We start from the raw sequence: 22,471 nt of genomic DNA, 5'->3' as shown, positions 1-22,471 counted from the left end.
TGTCACTGAATTGTAGAAACTGCTGACTTGGTATATATTTCGCTGTATATATTCCCAATAACAGTAACAAAAAAAATAATTTTTTAAAGTATGTTTGAGTTACTTGATGCAGGTATTCAACTAACACGGACACAATTTCCTTTAATGAGATATCTCCTTTTCATACCTGTTGGGACTCCAAGGTATAGTGGGATTCATAGTGATGTCTGGAAACAAAACCCCATTGTCCTTGATCCTGTCTAGTGCATAATGCATTTCACAGAGGGGTAAGCGATTTAATTGAAACTGAAGTTCAACCTGAAATACACACATACACAAAAAATATAAAGAATTGAAGAAAACATTAACACATGCGGTTCACTAGAATTATTTTATGGAGACAACCTTTTAGGGTGGACGAGTTTAGAGATTCTTTTAAAGTGTAATCATATTCCAATAGTAATTATTGCTAATATTGGCTTTATTTATTTAGTGCCAGGTACTGTAATAAGCCCTTTACATGGATTAACTCATTTAATATTACCAATGATGCACGTGTGTGTTTGTGTGTTAGTATCCTCATTTTACAAGTAAAGAAACTGAGGCACTTGTATATTAATTAATCTCTGATATTAAAACTGAAATAACTTTTCATAGTTAACAGAACATTGGAAAACAGTGTTAAGGTTATGGCTGAAACCTCAATTACTAAAGAACAATTCATCAAACAAAATGAAGTTCTCTGTGGGATCTTAAAAGAAATAAGTAATATGCTAAAAAAGTCTTGGAACTCCAAGTAATATTTAACTGCCGATCCTTTGGTTAGCAGCCGTAGCACTTAAATAAATAAGTTGGTATTTATATAAACTTGGTATTCATTTATATACATTCCCTTTATAATTTTTACAAAATATTTTATTCCTGGGCAAATTAAATGTCTCTCTTACAACACCTGGATTTAATAAATAGATATGATGCCAATACTGAGCTGAAAAAAGGAAGTGAATGATAATAATTTAAAGCACAAATTCACTGGACCTATGCAATATATCACCGGATGTACATCTGTTAAGAGTTGCTGATACTATTTCTGTTGACTATTGTTTCTATTAACGTAAAAAGTTAGCATTGATGGTACAGTGGTGAGCATAGCTGCTTTCCAAAGTAAAAAGTCAGAGGAGTGAAAAACTTTCTCTTGCTTTCTAAGAGATCAAATTCCTCTTAATGAAACATGACGTCTTGTCTACGATACGTTAAAATATAGCAGAAATTCTATGGTAATCACTTTATTGTTATTACTGTGGTTACAAGATTTTTTTTTTTCTTTTCTGTTGGCTTTGTTTTTAGGTAGCTTTATGTTTAACTGAGGTATAACATTCATACAGCAAAGTGTACAATCTTAAGTGTATAGCTTGATATACTTCACATATGGATATAACTGTAATACATGTAGACATACCTGTAACCACCACACAGGTAGGGTTGCCAGATAAAATACATGATTTCCAATAAATTTTAATTTCAGATAAACAATGAACAACTTCTGTATATGCATACTTGTATTAAATATGCTTATTCAAAAAGAAAGTATTCATTGTTTATCTGAAATTCAAATTTAACTGTACTTTTATTGGCTAGTAAGTCTGGCAGCCCTATACCAAGAAGTTACAGAATATTTCCACCAGCCCAGCAGGCTCCCTCATGCCCCCTCCCAGGCAAAACCTATCCTCAAGGGGAAGCATTACTCTGACCTCTCATTACAGATCAGTTTTTTCTATTTTTGAACTTCATATAAGTGGAATCATGTCATATGTACTTTTTTGTGTCTGGTTTCTTTCCTTCAATATTACATCTGTGAGATTCATCCATGATGCTCCACGTAGCAGTAGTTTGTTCTTTTTCATTGCTATGTAGAATTTCATTGTATGAACATACAACAAATTATTTAGTCATTATACTGCTCTACAACTTATTTTTAACTAAAATAAACTGACTCTAAACTCACAGTGTATAATGTGGCAGAACAAAAGTCAGCGTTACTCAATAGTTCACTCAATAGATTTATAAGAATGCGATAAATCTGTTAAAAACAAGCAGAAGCACTTTCAAATACTCAAGGCAGAGGTGAATTACTAGACAAACCAAAATCAAACCCGTTGTCGTTGAGTTGATTCCAACTCACAGCAACCCTATAGGACAGAGTAGAACTGCCCCATAGGGTTTCCAAGGAGCAGCTGGTGGATTTGAACTGCTAACTACTGTGCCACCAGGGCTCTGAATTACCAGATGGAGGTTATCAAATCCCACAATTCCTGTGAAGAACGGATTTGAGAATATCAACAGAACACCTGTGAAATATCATCTCTCCAATGATAAAAAAATCTTTCCAGCCCTATGACCTATCTATCGTGAATTAATATTCACCATGTTTTACGTTTAAAAAAGAAAAATGATTAGCCTTCCAGTTCAACGTGGCAGACTAAATACACAGTTCATCTATAAACCCATAAAGACAAAGAGAACAGGAGCAATACGACTGCAGCTGAGAGATATCACAGGATGACTGCTTAGCTTCTTTTCATCTGTTCTTCTGCTTAAAACTCTGATCAGAAAGCTAAATCTTATATAAAACTGAAACATTTTAGATGTTACTTAGATTAAAAAGAATCTACCCTCTCTGCGAGTTACTAGAGGTCCAATTCTCAACCCACCAGCGTAACACTTCAAAGTCAAACATGCTTATTATGGCAGGAGAAGGCAAGCCAAACCAGAAGAACATCAGCTGACAATGAGATCACAGATAACCACACTTGAACTGCCGCCCTTCCAGACGCACCTGTGTGTCACAATCAGGTCGGAGATTAAGTTCTTCACAGCATTCCCTGGATAGCCTTAAAAATATATATTCTTTTGTTTTTTCTTCAATAGTAGCTTCATAAACCTTCTCTTTGGTTCCCTGGGTCTGTACTAACTTCTCTTTAGGGACTGGTAATAAATAAACAGCATTGACTTTGGTCATCACCAGTCGTCCAGCCAAAGTATCTTCAGAAAGTGTTTTAGTAAGCTTAAAGCGGCCAAAAAGTTGTCCATTTTGAGCATACTTTGCACCTCCAGAAACTCCAGTGAGCATGAAGCTTGCTAGAATCTGCAATTGCACTTTAAGGTTGAACCTAAATCAGAAATAAAAAAAAAACACTTTGAATAGTTTACATTGAAAATGTAAAAACTAGAAGAATAAACAAAATATAAACACAACAAAATTAAAAGTTCCTATCAGTTCCACTCCACCGAGTTACAAATTATGCACTAGATTTTTGTATTTAATCCAAGCTGGAGACAATACCTTTTTTTTTAAGAAAATGAACTCCCACAAATTTACTTAAGGATGCATACTTAGTCAGGCTGAAGAATGCACACATTCAAAAAATTCTGAGTACTTGAAATTAAATGTGAATTTTTTAATAAAATATTATTAATTTGAAAATGTTTTATCACACCACTGAGACAACTAAGAGTTTAATATCTCCTGGAACCAGCAGGAAATGCACTGCATCGGATATTTGACTTATGTTAATCTGCTTTCCAAGTAGTTTAACCATGAAATTTCACTTTCAATAATGTTAATGAATAACATTCAGAATAAATGCTTGTTCATGGCTACACTGAGGCAGACCGCATGCAGGAACTACAGAAAGAGACCTGAAGGCTATCTCATCAGACAGCGGTGGGTGCAGCATTCACTCAGAGTATCAGACAGAACACGCACATCAAAGGGTGAATCCACGTGGTCGAGAAACAGGAAGTGAAAGAAAGCTTTAAACACTGACAGCTCTTCTCTTTGCCATTTTGAAACAGTGTTATAAAAGGCAAGACAAGGTGATGACAAGCAATGAGTACATTTTCTCCTTTCTCTTTAAAAGTTTAAAAATTTGAATGAACAAAAAATCATTTTAAAATCTATATATCCGTTTGTGGAAAAGATTACTTTTTAATGGTACTACTCAATTGTTTTCAGATCTTCTTTTATATACATGATATAGAGAATGTCTTATAAATCCTTAAAGAAAAAAGAATTTTTTAACACATACATCTCTTTAATGAATTTCTTGCAATATTAGGAAAGTAAATACTCTAATTAAAATACTATATTAAAATTTTAAATATCCATTTATATACTTTAAAATCCAAAACTATAAGGCTATTTATGCAAGCACAGAGAAATATTTTTATAGAAATAAGGAAAACAACACATCTGAATAGCAATTTGTGCATGCAATAAGTCTTAACAGCTTATAAGTCCCAGTTGTAATTTAAAAATACACTTAAAACAGAAGACTTAGGGTTCCAAAAAGATCTAAAAAAATACATATACTAAAGTTAATATTTAATAATGTGATTTTGTTAGAAAAAATCAAATGAATTCTAGTAGTATTTGCCTAATATACTAAGTGCAATCTTTTTAAATTACATTGCATTTCTCTCATTCTATACCTATTTCACTAGATCCAAGTAAGAGAAGCAGGATGGAAATTCTTTTTAATACAGATTGTACGTTATCTAGTTATGTTTAACTCTTTTAAAGACAGAATGTGCATTAAGTAGTCTTAAAATAAAAGTGAAATAAAGTATATGACACCAAAAAAGCAAACCAAACTCATTGCTCTGAAGTCGATTTCGACTCATAGTGACCCCATAAGACAGAGTAGAACTGCCCCATAAGGTTTCCAAGGAGCAGCTGGTGGATTCAAACTGCCGACCTTTAGGTTAGCAGCCAAATTCTTAACCACTATACCACCAGGGCTCCAAAGTATAATATACTTCCTAGGTTACATATAATCTATGTTCATCTGCTTCTTTACAAAACATACGCTTTAAAAAAAAAAAAAGAACAGATACACGCAGAAAAAAAAACAATCCTTGATGGTTACGAGAAAGAAGAGGAGTAGGGAGGGGAAATCACTAACTAGATAGTAGGCAAATGTTAACTTTGGTGAAGACAACAACACATGATATAGGGGAAGTCAGCACAAACTGACAAAGGCAAAGTCACAGAAGCTTCCTAGACATACCCAACCACCTTGAGGGACTGATTTACTGGGGGTGAGGGCTGGGAACCATGGTTTCAGGGGACATTTAGGTCAATTGGCATAAGATAGTTCATAAGGAAAATGTTCTACATCCTACTTTGGCGAGTAGCATCTGGGGTCTTTACAACTTACAAGCGGCTACCTAAGATACATCTATTAGTCCCATGACTTTCAGAGCAAAGGGAAATGAAGAAAACCAAAGACAAAAGGAAAATATTAGCCAAAAGGACTAAGGGACCACATGAACCACAGCCTCTACCAGCCTGAGCAAGAAGAATTAGATAGTGATGGTGCCCAGCTACCACCACCAACCGCTCTCACAGAGATCACAACAGAGGGTCCCAGACACAGCAGGAGAAAAATGCAGAACAAAATTCAAATCCACACACAAAAAAGGCCAGACTTATTGGTCTGGCAGAGACTGAAAGAACCCCCAAGGCTATGGCCCCTGGACACCCTGCTAACTCAGAACTGAGGTCATTCCCGAAGTCCACCTTTCAGTCAAAGATTAGACAGGCCTATAAAACAAACAATAATACACATGGGGGAATGCTTCTTAGATCAATCAAATATATGAGGCCAAATGGGTAGCACCTGTCCAAAAGCAAAGATGAGAAGGCAGGAAGGGACAGGAAAACTGGACAAATGGACTTTGAGAACCCAGAGTGGAAGAGGAAAAGGGGAGAGTGCTCACACATTACAGGGATTGCAACCAATGTCACAAAATTGTGTATAAAATTTTTGAATAAAAAACTAATTTGCACTGTAAACTTTCACCTAAAACACAATAAGACTTAAAAAAAAAAAAAGCTTACATTATTCACACTTTCTCACATGAAGTTAAAATTTTACTTCCCTTTCACTATCCATATAAGTGAGGTGTGGGGGTCATCAAAAACCTTCTCAGAGGGAAAAGATGACTTAGGGTACACTCATGATTCACAAATGACCTCTCTGTTGCAAAAGTCAACATACAGTTTTCAGATTTTGTTTAGTTTTCCCTTTGGAACCACTCTCCTCTTTTTTTACATTTCCTCTTGCACTGGATTCTGTGAAGTCGTACTCTCCTAGTTTCCTTCCTACCTCTCTAGCTCTCCTCCACCTCTATCCACTTTCTAAAGTTTCACCCTGCCCTCTTCACCCTCTCCCAGCTCTCTCACCTTAGCTCAGAGCTGTAAACCCAACTGCCAGACAGGCATCTTCACTCACTTATATGCCCATCAAATTCAGTCTGTGTGAAACAATCACCATCTGACCTCTCCACATGTCATCCCCAAACCAATCCTCCTGCGTATTACACAATTTAGAGAATGGCACCATCATTTACCTAGAGTCCAAACTGGAAACCAAGTCATCCTCGACCTTGCCTTTCTCACCAACCTTTCCTCCCTTTCAGATAATCACCAAGCCCTGTTACTTCTTCCTCCTAATTCATCTGCAAGGCCACTACCCAAAACCCACTGCTGTCGAGTCGAATCCGACTCATAGCGACCCTATAGGACAGAGTAGAACTGCCCCATAGAGTTTCCAAGGCCACCACATCACCTTTAATATATTTAACTCGGAGTACCATAACAAACTCCAGACTTGACTTCTTGCCTCAAATCCATTCTCCACACTACCACCAGAGGATCTCTGTAAAATGTAAAGTTTTAAGTCTGACGATGAGCAGCTAAGCTTCCTATAGCTCTGAAGATAAAGTTTAAACAGCTCTTTATCTCTCAACTATCTCCCCACCACACAAGGGCCTCCATTACAACTACAATGGCCAAACTGCAGCTTCCCCTAAAACCCTATACTCTCACTCTCATACCTTGCTTCCTTTAACTAAAGATCGTTGTCCTACTTCTGAACCTGGCAGCTCTTGTCAGTTCTTTTCAAAATACAGCTTAAATACCAACTTCTCCAAAATCCATTGACTACCCTCCTTCTCCCCACTAATCTGGGGTAGGCATCCCTCCTCTGGGATCCTTGTGCATACCTCTATTACAGTGCTAATCACACTGTATTATAGCCTGACATTTAAATGTCTGCCTCCCCTACTTATAAACTGGGGGGGAACAAAGAAACATACCTCGTTTGCCTTAGAATCAACACTGACAGTACTTTGGGTACTCAATAAATTTTGTTCACTGAATTAATTTTACATTTTTGTAATACTCTCATTTTTCCCAAGCACCGTAATCCCATTTCAACCACTTTATATTATTCTCTAACAAATTCTTAAAAATCCTGTAATATATTTCTCAACTAACTTAGGCAATATATTACAGTTGCACTGTTGAAGCTATTTTTGAATCTACCATTCCAAAACACTTGATTACAATTTAGCAGGCATGAAAAATTAATCTCACAGTTTTAGAGCAACAGGAGAACCCTCTTATGACATTTAGTTGTAGCTTGCAACCAAACCTCTTGCTGTAAAGACACTAGAAAATGAAAGCACTGAGACATACAGCTTTAGTACTTCACTGCATGTTCAAAATGCTGACACTACAGGCTTTCCAGTAGAAGTGTGGCTACTAATATTCAATTTTTCTAGAAGATTAACAGACTAAATCTGAAATTACCTTAATAAGCTCTCTTAGACATTTAAAATAATCTACATTTTTCAAATATAATAATTCAGAAATACCTAAAATACAAAGTGTATCCTATAATATTTCTTATTCAAAAGAAAAATCATCTTTCCGTTTTTACATGCCATATTTTGAAGTCAATCTCATAGCTTACATAATTTCTAATCTTTTGGGGAATGGCAAAAGGGTAAACCCAATGTTCAACCACTGAAAATCATCTTCTAACTAATGAGAAATACGGCTCCAACGACCTTAACGATAGTTTTGTATGTCTACCTATCTTGAGCGTAACTTTAAAAAAAATTCTCAAAGATAGATAGTGAATGCCAATGTGATTTCTGACTATTCAAGCAACATGAAACCAACCAAGGTAATAAGACAATCCCTGGGTTTACTGAGGCAGAACAACCCAAACAAAGTACAGCCCATCAGCACCTTCCGGTCCTGAAGATGAAATGCGCGTCTCCACACTAAACCTGCCACGCCCGAGGCTGGCTACTGAGAGGCCAAGCTCAAGGATTAGGTATGCCCCTGCACTGTTTAATGAACAAAATAGCTGCAGCCAAAGTCAATTTCTTTGGAAAATGCGTATCTTAGAATCAAACAGATTTCGCTTCAAGGGAGAACTGTTATTGAATGCACATCAAAATGTGCCTGAAGAGAAGTAAAAGAAAGCCCAGAAAGAAGCATTTTCCTGGAAGCATATTCTGAAGTTTGAGTGAAATGCAATATTGTCTTTACCATCTGCAGACATCTCACACTAAAATTTAACATAAGAGAAATTTTAATTTCTGGAGTGTTCTGAAAAATCATCTCCTCCTTTAAAAAATAAATACACACATACACTTGATTAGTAAATCTAGCCTCAAACCAAAATATATTTTGTCTAACCTTGAGAGCCTTCACATAATCTATTTTCAAGGAAGGATTGCAAAGATGACTGTATAAAAGGTACAGTCCAATCCATCTTAATCAAAATGTAAGAAACCAGTATGAATTCCCTTCATGCTATTTTCATGATGAGTAACATTCTGCTTCAATTTAAGAAGTTCACAAATGACTGATATAGTCTCCTGACCTTGGGAAACATCCTGTCAATCATGTATTAGGCCTGACTATTATGTCACAAACAGGCATATTTTAGTGCATAAATAACACTTATTACTGCCAATACACATCCAAATCACTTAAAGTCCATTGAGTCTTATCATCGTTTTCTGTCTTTAAATTGGGTCTCAATCTACAACAAAATATCCTTCACAATGCTAATGGTGACAGAGGTTTGCTTTGATGACTAGTATTGATTCAAAAGACAACCAAAATGACCCAATCAGACAAACTAGAGCATAGCCTGGGCGCCACTTCCAGCCTTCAGCCTGTTTTCATACAGTCCTTGACTAGAAATGGTTTAAAACAAACAAACGAAAGCAAAGAAGATATGATGAGACAGAGATTGTGTGTGGACCACAAAGCCTGAAATATTTGTTATCTGGCCCTTTACAGAGCAAGTTTGCTGCTCTCAGCACTAGAGCACAGTTTAGTAGCTGCACACAGACTTCTCCAAAATCCTTTTTTTAAACTATATCTTAATTACACGGTTTGTGCTTGAAACATTAACAATCAAATGCAAATTAAATTGAAGGTAACATTAAAAAACATATAAATGTTAAAGTTAAAGGGTGAAGGAGAAAAAACAGAATAACCATTTTTCAATGATGTATGAAACGTCAAAAATTTCTGAAAATCTTTACAAATTGTGTCTGCTACATAGACATGCTTACAGATGTCCTGAGAACTCGATACTAATTATTAGCAGAATTTTGCTTCTTTGTATGCGTATCAGTTCTTTAGTATACATCACTAAATTCTACAAGCCTGCCAAATTCAGAAGTGTAATTTACCAGCCTTCATATCCAGGGTTACCTCTGGGAGAGAGTATCGCTGGAAATCTTCCAGGCTTCTTCCAGCGTAATACGTATCTTTTTGTCACACATTAGACATGTAGCATTAAATTCTCATTTCTATCTTTTCAAATCCTTCAAAACTCTAGTGTATTGAGCATATATAATATCAAAAGTGATCCTACTTATTTATATTCAATTTGTAAATATCCCTAACTTGAGTCAAAACTATAATCTAATTTTCAAAAGATTAAAACCACAGAGAAAGCTCAGATGTGCCTATAAAAAGACTACACACTATCTTATCACTGTCTTACCACACTGTCTACATTCTGTCTTACCACAATCTCTTCTTTTCATAGCTAAGGGCACTTTTACATCACGGTTATCAAGTGCTGCCACTGATGATGTACCAGTTTCCTTTATAGTTCTTTGTTTGCTTTTTCTTATTATACTAGTAATGCGTGGTCATTGTAGAACATTTCAAAAGTAGAGAAAACTATATATTAGAACATAAAAATCACCTGTAATTCCACCAACCAGAATACTTTAATTCCTTCCAATATTTATATGCAAATATATACATAAGTATGTAAGCATATGCACGTACATAACATACATACAAAAATAGAATGGCAGTGGTGAGGTTTTATAATCAGCCTATTTTCCCCTTAATATTGTATCACAAGTATTTTCACTTTATTAAAAATTCTTCAAGGACATAATTTTAATAGGTATATAATATTTGATCATATGGCTACAATTGTGACTTATTTTTTACTACTCTGTGAAAGACATTTGTTCACGGACATCTTTATCTTCATCTGTGATTACTTCTTCAGGATAAATCCCCATAAGCAGAATTATTACACTAAAAGGCTCAAACTTTCTAAAGGCCCTCACGTAATATAAACCACCAAACAGCCCTCCAGAAATATTACGCAAGCTTAGTTTGCCACCGATGTTCATTTTATAATGTTGACATTTTCAAGCCCCTCTTACATTGGCTTTTGCACCCCTTATAAGATATTCTTAGAGTCAACTTTGACCCACTGAGTTTCTTGATCAAAATCTGACCTCCAAAATGTTGTAGGGTCTCTTCTTTCTTTCACTCCAATTACCGTTTTTAAAAAAGATTCTTTTTTTAATTAATTAATCTATAAGCTTTTTTGGTCTTTAGTTATAATATACAGTTTTAAGGTGATATGTATGGAATGATTTTTAAACTTTAATAAAATATTAAAATTATGTTTTTTTTCTAAATTTCTAATATGGTACTCAAAAATAGTTACCAAGATTCTGCTAAGCTTTGAAATGCTATTTTCATTCCAACATTTGTGATTTCACCAAGGAAAAGGGAAGTCTATAATGTAAATGACGTACACGTATGTACGTTACTAATGCGAACAGTGGACATGATACAAGGCACTGTGCTGATTTAGTATCTGATGATTTCAGTAGAACTCTCTACAGACACAATCGGAAAAGCTTTTTAAGAGATCATCAATGGGCCATGATTTAAAGTCTTACAAATGAAAAGTACAATCTATTTGACTTTGTAAATTTTTAACTATTTGCTTTAAAATTAGATACTTTCCAAAAGTTAGATCACATTTAATCTATAAACAGAGTAACACAAGGTTATCTTTAAGTTTTCACTAATTTTTCCTTTCCTGAATATATCCCATCAGGAGTTCTTCAGTAAAAATCTATGAAAGATAAGGTACTCATGAGGCAGCTTAAAGAAAAATATGTTGCTTATGCTGTACTGAAAAAAAAAAAAAATTTATAAAAATGTGTTCCTGTTTCATAACCGTAGTTCAATTTTTAAGGTTCATTCCTGTTTTATCTAAAAAGTAGAATGCTATTACCAAATATAACAACTATTTCACTAACAGTGTGCCACACTCAAGCTTTCATTTCTAAGATTATTTTCCCTATAATGATTCAAATAAGCTTCTGATTCAAGCACTTGGTCTTAACCTATGGCATATGGATAGAATGTAAAATACGTTAAATCATTTATAAACTACTATAAAATTATTTCATTGTTATCAAACAATTTTCCCAAAGATCTACGTTGTTTCAGTCTTAAAATTACTGGTCAAAATATGTGGTCTCTATCAATTTTTACACATTTATTCAACAACTATTTATTGAGTGCTTGCTATGAATACCACTGACTGAAGGCTCCTTAAAAGCACAGACCACATATTTAAAATCCCACCACATGGCAAAGAGCTTGTCACTAGTAGATGCTTAGCAAGGGCTTGTGGAAAAAACTGTGTATGAAACACTAGGGGTACCAACATAAGCAGCACACCATTCTTCCCTTGAGAAGCTCTGGTTTTATTTAAAGATAGAATACAGCTATTGAATAACAACCATTTCGCTCTCTGTCTTCACTTAGGCATACCTCCATTTCAAAAATTAAAAATACCATCCAAAAGAGAGATTAAAATAATAAAAACTAAGAAATGTGTCTAAAGTAACTTACTTGCTGACTTCTTTATACTGGGCTATCTCCTCAATATAAAGAAGGTCATGCAACCGTGACTGATAGTTGCTCTTGGTCAATGATTTGTCTAAAACAGACTGGGTAAATAGCTGGTCAGCAGAGAGAGGAATTTGGTATCTGATAAGAAGGCTCTTCTCCAAATCAGTAGTTTCATTAGGCTCAAAATCTATAATAGTCTTAGAAGAAGAATCCCAACGCTTAGCTGTGGTTACTAGCTGTTGTCTTGCATGCATCAGGTATTCAAGATCTAAATGGAAACAAAAACATACTTATAAAGGAGCACAACATTAAAATTCTCAAATAATACATTACACATTTTAGCAAGAGAATTGTATATGCTAGAGTTAAAAACCAAACAACACAAAAACTCATTCAACAAACTATTTTCTCTTATATCAGAAATATTTTTTTAATCTAGTTTCAACAAAATAACATAATAGCGATCTTTTTTTTACATTAGGCTAGGACATACCAGAAATAGTTACATTTTAAAAATACAGATTAACATTTTTTTGAAGTTAACACTTCAGTCAAGAGAAATCTGATCTGCAGAAACAAAACAGAATAAATTCCTCATTAAACAAATTCTATCAGGTATTAACCACTTTTCTCTTCCTATTACTAATACTTAACTTGACCACTATAAATAGGGAGGACAAAGAATGAGGGATATCACTGCTGATGTCAGATGGATCTTTGCTGAAAGCTGAGAATACCAGAAAGATGTTTGCCTGTGTTTTATTGACTAAGCAAAGACATCTGACTATGTGGATCATAACAAATTGCGAAGAATGAGAATTCCAGAACACTTAATTGTGTTCATGAGGAACCTGTACACAGACCAAGAGGCAGTCTTTCAAACAGAACAAGCGGATACTGAGTAGTTTAAAATCAGAAAAGGTGTGAGTCGGAGCTGTACCCTTTCACCATGCTTATTAAATCAGTATGCTGAGCAAACAATCTGAGAAGCCAGACTATACGAAGAAGAACGCAGCATCAGGATTGGAGGAAGACTCATTAAGAACCAGTGGTATGCAATTGACACAACCTTGCTTGCTAAAAGTGAAGAAGATCTGAAATACTTAATAATGAAGATCAAAGTCTACAGCCTTCAGTATGGATCACACCTCAACATAAAGAAAACAAAAATCCTCTGAACCAATAAGCAACATCATGATAAATGGAGAAAAGATTGAAGTTGTCAAGGATTTCATTTTACTTAGATCCACAATCCACGCCCATGGAAGCAGCAGTCAAGAAATCAATGGGTCATGGAAGCTCCAACGGCACATCCAAGCTCCCTGAGGGACCGAATTGCTGGGCTGAGGGCTGTGGGGACCATGGTCTTGGGGAACATCCAGCTCAATTGCCATAACATAGTTTATAAAGAAAATGTTCCACATTCTACTTTGGTGAGTAGCATCTGGGGTCTTAAAAGCCTATGAGTGGCCATCTAGGATACTTTGCTGGTTTCACCCCTTCAGCAGCAATGGACAATGAAGAAAACTAAAGATACAAAGGTAAGATTAGTTCAAAGGGACTAATGGACCACATCTACCATAGCCTCCACGAGACCAAGTCCAGTACAACAGGATCGTGCCCGGCTACTACCAGACTGCTCTGATAGGGATCACGACAGAGGGTCCCGGACAGAGCTGGAGAAAAATTTAGCATAAAATTCAAACTCAAAAAAAAAGACCAGACTTGCTGTCCTGACAGAGACTGCAGAAACCCTGAAAGTATGGATCCTGGACACCCTTTCAGCTCAGTAATGAAGTCACTCCTGAGGTTCACCCTTCAGCCAAAGACTTGGTCGAGGCCCATAAAACAAAACAAGTCTAAAGGGGCACACCAGCCCAGAGGCAAGGACTAGAAGGTAGGAGGGGACAGAAAAGCTGGTAATAGGGAACCCAAGGTTGAGAAGGGAGAGTGCTGACATGCTGTGAGGCTGTTAACCAATGTCATAAAACAATATGTATACTAACTGTTTAGAGAAACTAGTTTGTTCTCTAAACCTTTATCTAAAGTATAATAAAAAAAAAAAAATCAAACGATGAGCAAGTCTGCTGCAAAGGACCACTTTAAAGTGTTAAAAAGCAAAGATGTCACCTTGAGGACTAAGGTGCACCTGATCCAAGCCACGGTATTTTCCATCACTTCAAATGCATGTGAAAGCTGGACAATGAGTAAGGAAGATTGAAGAAGAGCTGATGTCTTTGAATTATGGTGTTGGTGAAGAATACTGAATACACCATGGGCTGCTAGAAGAACAAACAAATCTGTCTTGGAAGAATACTCCTTTGAAGTCAGGGTAGTGGGCCTTCATCTCAAGTACTTTGGACATGTTATCAGGAGGAGCCAGACCCTGGAGAAGGACATCATATTTGGTAAAGCAGAGGGTCAGCAAAAGAGAAGACCCTCAATAAGATGGATTGACAAAGTGACTGCAACAATGGACTCAAACACAGCAACAATTGTGAGGATGGCACAGAACCACGCAGTGTTTCATTCTGCTGTACAGAGAATTACTGAGTTGGAACCAACTCAATGGCACCTCACAACAACGACAACATTAATCACTTTTCTCCTCCTATTACTAATACTTAACTTGCCCCACTATAAAAACTGATGATGATTAAAAAATATGGAAGGCTAAATCTTTATGTATGTGTGTGCGTGCGTGCGTGCATGTGTGTGTGTGGTAAAAGCACAGTGAAACTATGTGAAAGTCAACTTCCTACAAACAAGAATCTTTCAGAAAATATTCATGTAAGTCACTGCAAATTCCACATGGGAATGTGATGCAATGTACCACTCAAATGCAACTTCAGAAAAATCCAGTGTGGCCTCAGTGAAATTAGGGCACAATGTCAAAATGAATGACAGTTCAAGTTCTGACATCTCTGAAAAAAATGTTAAACCCACTGCACCATAAATTATGAGCACTGGACAGGTTCCCTCTGTCTACAGTGCATATTACTTTTCCTTTGGGTGGAACACAGATCCACCTATAAAAACAGAACTGGACTCCAGGAAAAAAAAGTTGTTTGATTCATTAACCAAGATCCTGGTTTAATATAATATCAAACGGGAAGATGGTTTGACAACTCAAGTTAAAATTTTAGGAAGAAATTTTTTAAAGGTTTAGCCAAAGATCAATTAGTCTCCAAAGTACAAAGACAAGTTACTTTGTACTAATATGAAATGAGAACATGATGCATAATTACGTCTTGCTTAGTGAGAGATTTCTACATTTAAAATGTTATATTTCCATTAAAAGTACATAAATATAGTTATCCACTCAAAGAAATCTCTTGGTATTAGCAAACAGCCTATCAGAACATCTTAATAAAAATAATAAAAAATGTAAAGACCCTAATTTCTAGCCTTTGCTCCTTGAAAAGTCAGTTTTCTTATTCTTCAAATAACAACACAAATACAACTATAATCATCAAGATGTAAAGATGACCTGCACTTTTCAAGTACTCTAATTGTGGTGAAGATGGTCTATTTTTGTAATAGCTTCACAAGAAGAAGTTTCTAAAGTAAACTAACCACATTTTCTCCCTAAGTCACTCTAAAATTGGGTCCTGCCTGCTCATTCATTAGCTCACAGTTATAAAAATATTTAAATTATACAAATGTCAACCCTTCTAAAACAGATTATACCACCAATAAAGATTAGATGCTAATTATTATCAAAATAGCAAGGATGTATATAGTTTTCTTCCTTAATTCAAAAGTCAAAAAGAGAAACAATGGCTACCAGCTTTGGAACCAATTAACACAGCCCTTAAGGAATAAATAAAAATTAAACTCTACGTAATATTGTACAATGTATCTAATATGTAACAAAAGGACTTCTAACTACTATTTGGGGGGCAGTCAGGCATAAAAAAAAATAGGGAAATTATATTTCATCATTTTATTTTAAATAAGATTAATTCAGATTACACCTACTCCTAACTGACGTTTAAGTAGCTGGGACAATTAAAAAAAAACAAATCCATTGCTGTTGAGTCTATTCTGACTCATAGTGACCCCATAAGACAGAGTAGAACTGCCCCACAAGCTTTCCAAGGAGCACCTGGTGGATTCAAAACTGTCAACCTTTTGGTTAGCAGCCGAGTTCTTAACCATAAAGCCACCAGGGCTCCAACAAACCTAAAATTGTACACCTTTCCTTTGAAAAAGCTTTTTGTACTACCTATTTAATATCTAGACAGAATTATACAGAAAATCTTTCTGTTCTGGGCAACAAGTATTCGGGCTTTTTGGGAAAAGTGGCATGAACAATAGCAATTGTTTTTTGCAATTTATCTATACAGATGTGTGATTTCAACCCTGATTTTATGGAACTCTTAAAAGTGTCTTCTATGATCTCAAAGGGTAGCACAACAATTTCAAAGCAATTATCAAGCAACGTTAAATTTTATTCTTTTTTTTTTTTTTTTTTTAATACCTATAAGCCCAAGGCAAGGGAGGGGAGAGCTGGAGGAGCAGAAAGAAGAATCTTGGGAAAAAAAGTACAGCTGCACCAGGATCAAAGTCTACACACTGATCTAAGTCATTAAATCAGGTGTCAAAAATAAACTGTGGCCAGCGACAACTGAGGATAACTTTTGCAAAAACCATTCTCTTTCCCTACTTCATCAGAATTAGTCAAACTTCTGCCTCCAATCCTCTCACCTGTTAGAAGAAATTTAGTAAATCTGTTTAATTACCCATCCAACTTATAGTGGAGCCCTGGTGGCACAGTGGTGAAGAATTCAGCTGCTAACCAAAGGGTCAGCAGTTTGAGTCCATCAGCTACTCCTCGGAAACCTTATGGGGCAGTTCTGCTGTGTCCTGTAGGGTCACTAGGAGTCGGAATCAGCTCGATGGCAGTGCGTTTCGTTTGGATTTGGGTAACTTACAATGCTTAAAGGTAGTTAGGTCTTGAGAGTTCCCTTTTAAATAAGAGGAAGGAGAAGGTGAAGGTAGAACCCCCAAGGAACAATGGACATGACTACTGCCAGGACTCACTTCACCTGCACCTGTGGAATCTGCACACCTGCTAACATCTAAACTAGACATGTGCACTGCTCAGGGCAGCCTGAGCCATCTCATCCTTGGTACGTACTTTTCTTCAACCTAGATTAGGCTAAAATGAAAACACTCTGGAAAGATGAAAAACAAGCAAGTTGGGATCCATAACCGTAAAATAGTTTAGGGATTCATAAAACCGTTTAGGGAGAGTTTAACACTGACTTATTTACCAGCTCCTTTAATACTCAAACTCCAAGCAAACTCGACAGAAATTTTAAACCTATGGAACTTGTTACCCTGAGATGCAGGAATTATAAATAGATTTTAAGAGATTCATAAGAAAAAGTTCAAGATAACCACAATGTAGTTAATCTTTTGAAGGTAACACAAGGGAAGGGCTACCATTGTCAAAAACAATATTCAAGGTTGGAATGACGAGTCTGATACAAGATACATTTCCCAGCTTTTCTTGTCCTTCTGATTTCTGAGAAGAGCAGTGCTCTCATTTCAGACACACAGTTACTATTCTAATAAAGAATCCAAAGGGTCAGTTTGTTTTGTCCTGAAGTATGTAGTGCAGCGGACTTGGAAAATATCTTTAACAGGAATAGTTGATACAAAGACAGTAAGGGGGAAAAAAATCGTAAATTTACATGCCTAGCACAAAAGATGGCACATAAGAGGCATGCAATAAATGTGTGTGACATATGAATTTCTTAAAAAACATCTATATTTATCTAGGACTTAAAGGGAATAAGATGAAATGCCTTCTAATTTCAAAATCTGATGCTATACTTTTCCTTGAAAAATATTTTGGTCTAAACCTTTACAAGTCTTGATTGCCTATACTAACAATAAATGAAATCCAAAAGTAATCCCAAACTACCACTTTAGCTATCACCTTCAATATCCTTTCTTTCATCAGAACTGCTAACAGAAGCAAGATAAACATCTCTTCATTTACTTGTGTTTTCTGTCCCAATTTAGCAGTTCTTCAAATAGGCTAAAAAAGGTTAAAACAGCAGAGTAACAGCAGAATGAGGACCTCAAAGTTTTTACATGCTTCTACTCAGTTACATTTACTGTTTACAGAAAACACTGTTTCTAAAATCTATCCTTCTATTACTTTATGATCACGGAATAACCAATATAGTAAAAATAGATATCTAATCTGTTCTTAGTTTACCAACAACAGTTGGAGTTTCGAATCATTTTTAAATCATAGAAAGCTTTAAGGTTAATATTAACACTCTGCTAGACTCAAACTGGAAAAATGTATAAAATCAAGTTTTCAGATTTAAAAAATTAATTTTCAACACCCAGCTTCCTAATATTCAAAGCAGAATTCCAAATCAATTGTCCAACCTTTGCCAAGCAAAACTTTTCCATTAATCCAAGTTGTGCTATAAGCTGTACAATGCAGTTTGTTTTCTAAGCAAGTGGAAAAACTCACTAGCTGCTTTGCTTTGTAGATGGCACATATTTTTGAAAGGCACATCGTCAATCCAAAAAAATGTTTAGTACATATAGTGTCTTTTTTTTAACCTAAATCTCACCAACAAGTGAAAAAGACTGAAAAAAGCAAAGTTAAGGTTATGCATATTTCCCAAACAGTTTGCAGAAACGCCATAGGACAACTAGAAAAAAATTAATTCATTCATGGCCTACAATTAGAAAAGGTCTGGATGCTTTCGACATCGTGAGGAAAAAAAACTCAGTTTTTTTTTTCCTCACTTCAAATTTGAATTAATTAAAGTAAATAGACTTTTTAAAGTTTAATACTTAAAAATGAATTTGAGTAAGATAATCATCTGCTCTGTAAGTTGATTTTAAGTTTCAAGGTAAGTAACACACTACGTAACTAACTAAGGTTCCATGAACATGACAGTTTGGCATACACCAAGAGCCTTTAATTACTAAGATTCACTATGAATCTCCGGGAGGGAAATACAGCATGCAGTATTTCCAAAATTATTTGTATATGGAACATCTATTTATTATTGTAGAACACAGGTTAGGAAACACTGAGCCAATAGATGGTCCAGCATGGTCCAACCTTGCAACTGTAGAAGTATGTTACCAGCATTAATTTAAGGACAAAAACTTGCTTAGAAACTTTGCTTGGAAGAACTGATAAGGGTATTTCCCATTCAAATTCAGTTTTACAGCATCACTAAACTTCTTTGAGTGCAGAAACCAAATTATATTCTGATATAATTTATAATAGTATCAAAATTGCATAGAAATGTGATAGAGCCCAGACCTAATTCAATTTCCAACTGCATTTGGCCAACTTGTACCTGGAACAACATTTTTCTCCTGATTTCTGGCCAAGGAAGACCAAATAATGGGTTGGCTGAGGTTGGAGGTCAAATTAACCAGGCTGTTACATTGTCACCAGTTAAACAAAGTAGTTATTTTGCTCAGTGTCTCTGAATGTTGTCCACACAAGTATTCCATAAAAAGATTAAAACAAAAAAAAAGGACACTGATTTTTTACGTTTTTATTGTTGCAGAATGTTTCATAAAAGTGTGATTTCACATAAACAAATCTTTTGTCCTCAAATTTTCTTGCTGACAAGAAGCTTACTGTAGTAATAAAAAACACTAACACAAAGATAGAAGTAATAGAAGCAGGACTGTTTATATCTTGCCTTTACTTCTCCAGAATTCTGTTTAGATTCTAGACACACTTTATAATACTGAAACAAGTGTAGTCATACAATAAAAATTTTAAGACAACAAACAGTAAGACATTCAACAACATCAATTTTGAAAGAGTAGGGAAACTATCAGGAGCCCTGGTGGCACAGTAGTTAAGAGCTACGGCTGCTAACCAAAAGGTAGACGGTTCGAATCCACCAGTCACTCCTTAGAAACCCTATGGGGCAGTTCTACTTTGTCCTATAGGCTCGCTATGAGTCAGAATTGACTCAACAGCAATGGGGTAGGGAAAATACCAAAGATAGAATTAAAAATTAGCACAACAGGTCAGTTAATTTCAGCAATAACCAAAAAAATCAGCCAAATGTCACCTAGGTTGCCTAAACCAAGACTTAAGTTCTTCTTTTTATACTGTTCAAAATCTCATATCAGAAAATATATTTTGTACATTATATATTGTTCTCCTGTAATATTTATTTTTCTTCTTCTAATTGAAAAACAAATTTCACTGTGTGAAATTATTTTAATGTTTCCAAATTAATTCAAGAAAATGTGTACTTCTTTCTATTTTTTTTCCATAACTACTTAAAGATAAACTTTATCTTACGGCAAATAGGCAAGGATATCGAACTGCAAAGAGGTCACTAAAAAAGGGATACAGTATTGGTTCCACATGAGAGGATATCCTTGTCTTCATTAATCCCCTCTACCATATCTGAATGAGATATAAAATTTATTATATTTTCAAACTGATATATTAGAAGAAATACCAGAAATGAAACTCTTAAAACATCAGTCATCTTGGACACCTGCTCTTTCAGCCTCAACATTGTGTTCTGTTGCCGAGATCTATTGTTGCCATAACCTTAATCTCAAGTATACATCTCCATTTTTTAACCCACCTGCGAGCACCCGAGTTACAATCCTCATTATCTGCAGCCTGAGCTATTTCAACACACAACTAACTCTTTTCCCACCTCAGTTCATCCCATTCATTACAGCCAGGCTAATCTTCCTAAAACATTTTGAGCCAGCTCTGTAAGCAGTTCAAAAACTTTCAGGGTTGCTCCAAACCATCAACTCCACAATACCAAAATGGGTACAAAAGCTTCACTCTGGCTTTCTGCCCTTCCTCCAAAGAGTCTCAACATTCACCCCCACTGTGCCCTCTACCAGTCACCTTCTATGTTGCTCCAACAATAATTACTGCTCCTCTTACATGCCCCAGTTGTCCTAGTCAACAATTTGTCCATTATAGAAATACACAGAGCAAACTCCAATCTCTCTTCCTCCCACCACTACCATCCCACTGGTCCATTATGTTGAAATCTTTTTCCTCTGTTAAACTTAACTGGAATGTTATCTTTACTATTTAATGATTAAAAAAAAAATTTTTTTTTCTTTTTTTTTTTTCATAACTGAACTAAAATTTTTTTTCTTTTTTTATAACTGAATTTTTACTGGTACAGAAGTTAAGCACTCAGCTGCTAACTGAAAAGGTGGCAGTTCAAACCCACCCAGCTGCACTACGTGACAAAGACCTGGCGATCTGCTCCTGTAAAGATTACAGCCTAAAAAACCCAGTGGAGCAGCTCTACTCTATCAGTCACATGCGGTCGTTATGAGTCAAATTGACTTGACAGCACCTAACAATAACAACATAACTGAACTTAGTATCTCCCTCCCTTGTATGGCCAGATCGTTTCCTTTGTACTGTTCATAAGGCTTACCTTATACTCTGCTGTAAGTCATATGTGTACTTGGCTTGAATACAGTAACTATGTATTTCTCACACTTGACTCCTCTATGGACCTAACGTAGGATCAACACAGTTAAGTACTAAACAAGTATTAATTGAATTGTGTCTGGTACATATATACAGATCGTGGAACTTTCCTACCAGTACCCCACTTCCCTTTTCCTTAGGAAAATGATGATTGAAAACTATCGAAGAACGTTCCTAGTCTGTTCAAGGAAGTAGCTGATATCTCTTAACCTCCTTACCTCTTCCCTTCCTTCTCAAGATCAGGCGTACACCACCATCCTCCCTTTCCCAAAATCAATTAAATTCATTGATTTTGGGGAAATCTTCCTCATTCTTATATATTCACTTTAACCTCATTCACTTGTAAAAATCACTTTAATCTGCTTTCCAATCCTTGCCCACTAATTGTGGGAAAGGAAACCAAACCAAAAAAACCCTCCCTCTCTTTTCCTACTTTTCATTCTGTTTGTAAGCCAGAAATTTTCCTAACCATAGCTAATTTTAAAAATAATAGCTACCATCTATTAGATGCCTATAGTGCGCCTGGTGCTGTGCAGAGGCTTATTTCTAGTTCTCACAATAATTCTCTAAGACAGACATTACCATCCCCATTTTGCAGATGCTCCCACATGAAGCTCACAGATGTGAAGTACTTTGCCCAAGGTCACAAAGGTAATAATCAAAAAATCAGGATTCCACCGCTCTACTTCTCCAATACATATCTCACACATACATATCTCAGGCAAAAGTTGTCAAAGTACCCTCAATCTTCTCAAACCCATGGAACTGCCCTAAAGACCTTTTCATCCCTACATTCCTTCATATAATCTGTATTTTAATAGTACTATTTTTTCCTTTTTATTTCATAAAACATTTACATTTTATATTAATAGGCTTTTATTAATTAGTCTGGATTCTTAACAACATCTGCAAACTTATTTCTATGCAAA

At 35.6% G+C, this 22,471-nt stretch overlaps 1 protein-coding gene across 7 annotated transcripts in view; it reads right to left on the bottom strand.

The window, feature by feature from the left end:
• HELZ (helicase with zinc finger) overlaps positions 1 to 22,471 on the bottom strand; it is a 191,567-nt gene that overhangs the window by 108,495 nt on the left and 60,601 nt on the right. For all 7 annotated transcript variants that reach the window (XM_049861270.1, XM_049861267.1, XM_049861271.1 and 4 more), the window contains 3 exons: positions 12,044 to 12,311; positions 2,816 to 3,149; positions 167 to 297 (listed from right to left, as the gene is read on the bottom strand). In XM_049861270.1, the coding sequence (XP_049717227.1) occupies positions 167 to 297; positions 2,816 to 3,149; positions 12,044 to 12,311 (733 nt within the window). The remainder of the gene's footprint in view (positions 1 to 166; positions 298 to 2,815; positions 3,150 to 12,043; positions 12,312 to 22,471) is intronic.

The sequence above is a fragment of the Elephas maximus genome, chromosome 19, assembly GCF_024166365.1.
Source record: "Elephas maximus indicus isolate mEleMax1 chromosome 19, mEleMax1 primary haplotype, whole genome shotgun sequence".
Taxonomy (NCBI): Eukaryota; Metazoa; Chordata; class Mammalia; order Proboscidea; family Elephantidae; genus Elephas; species Elephas maximus.
Note: the sequence above shows the minus strand (reverse complement) of the source record. Positions and strands in the feature narration are given on the sequence as shown.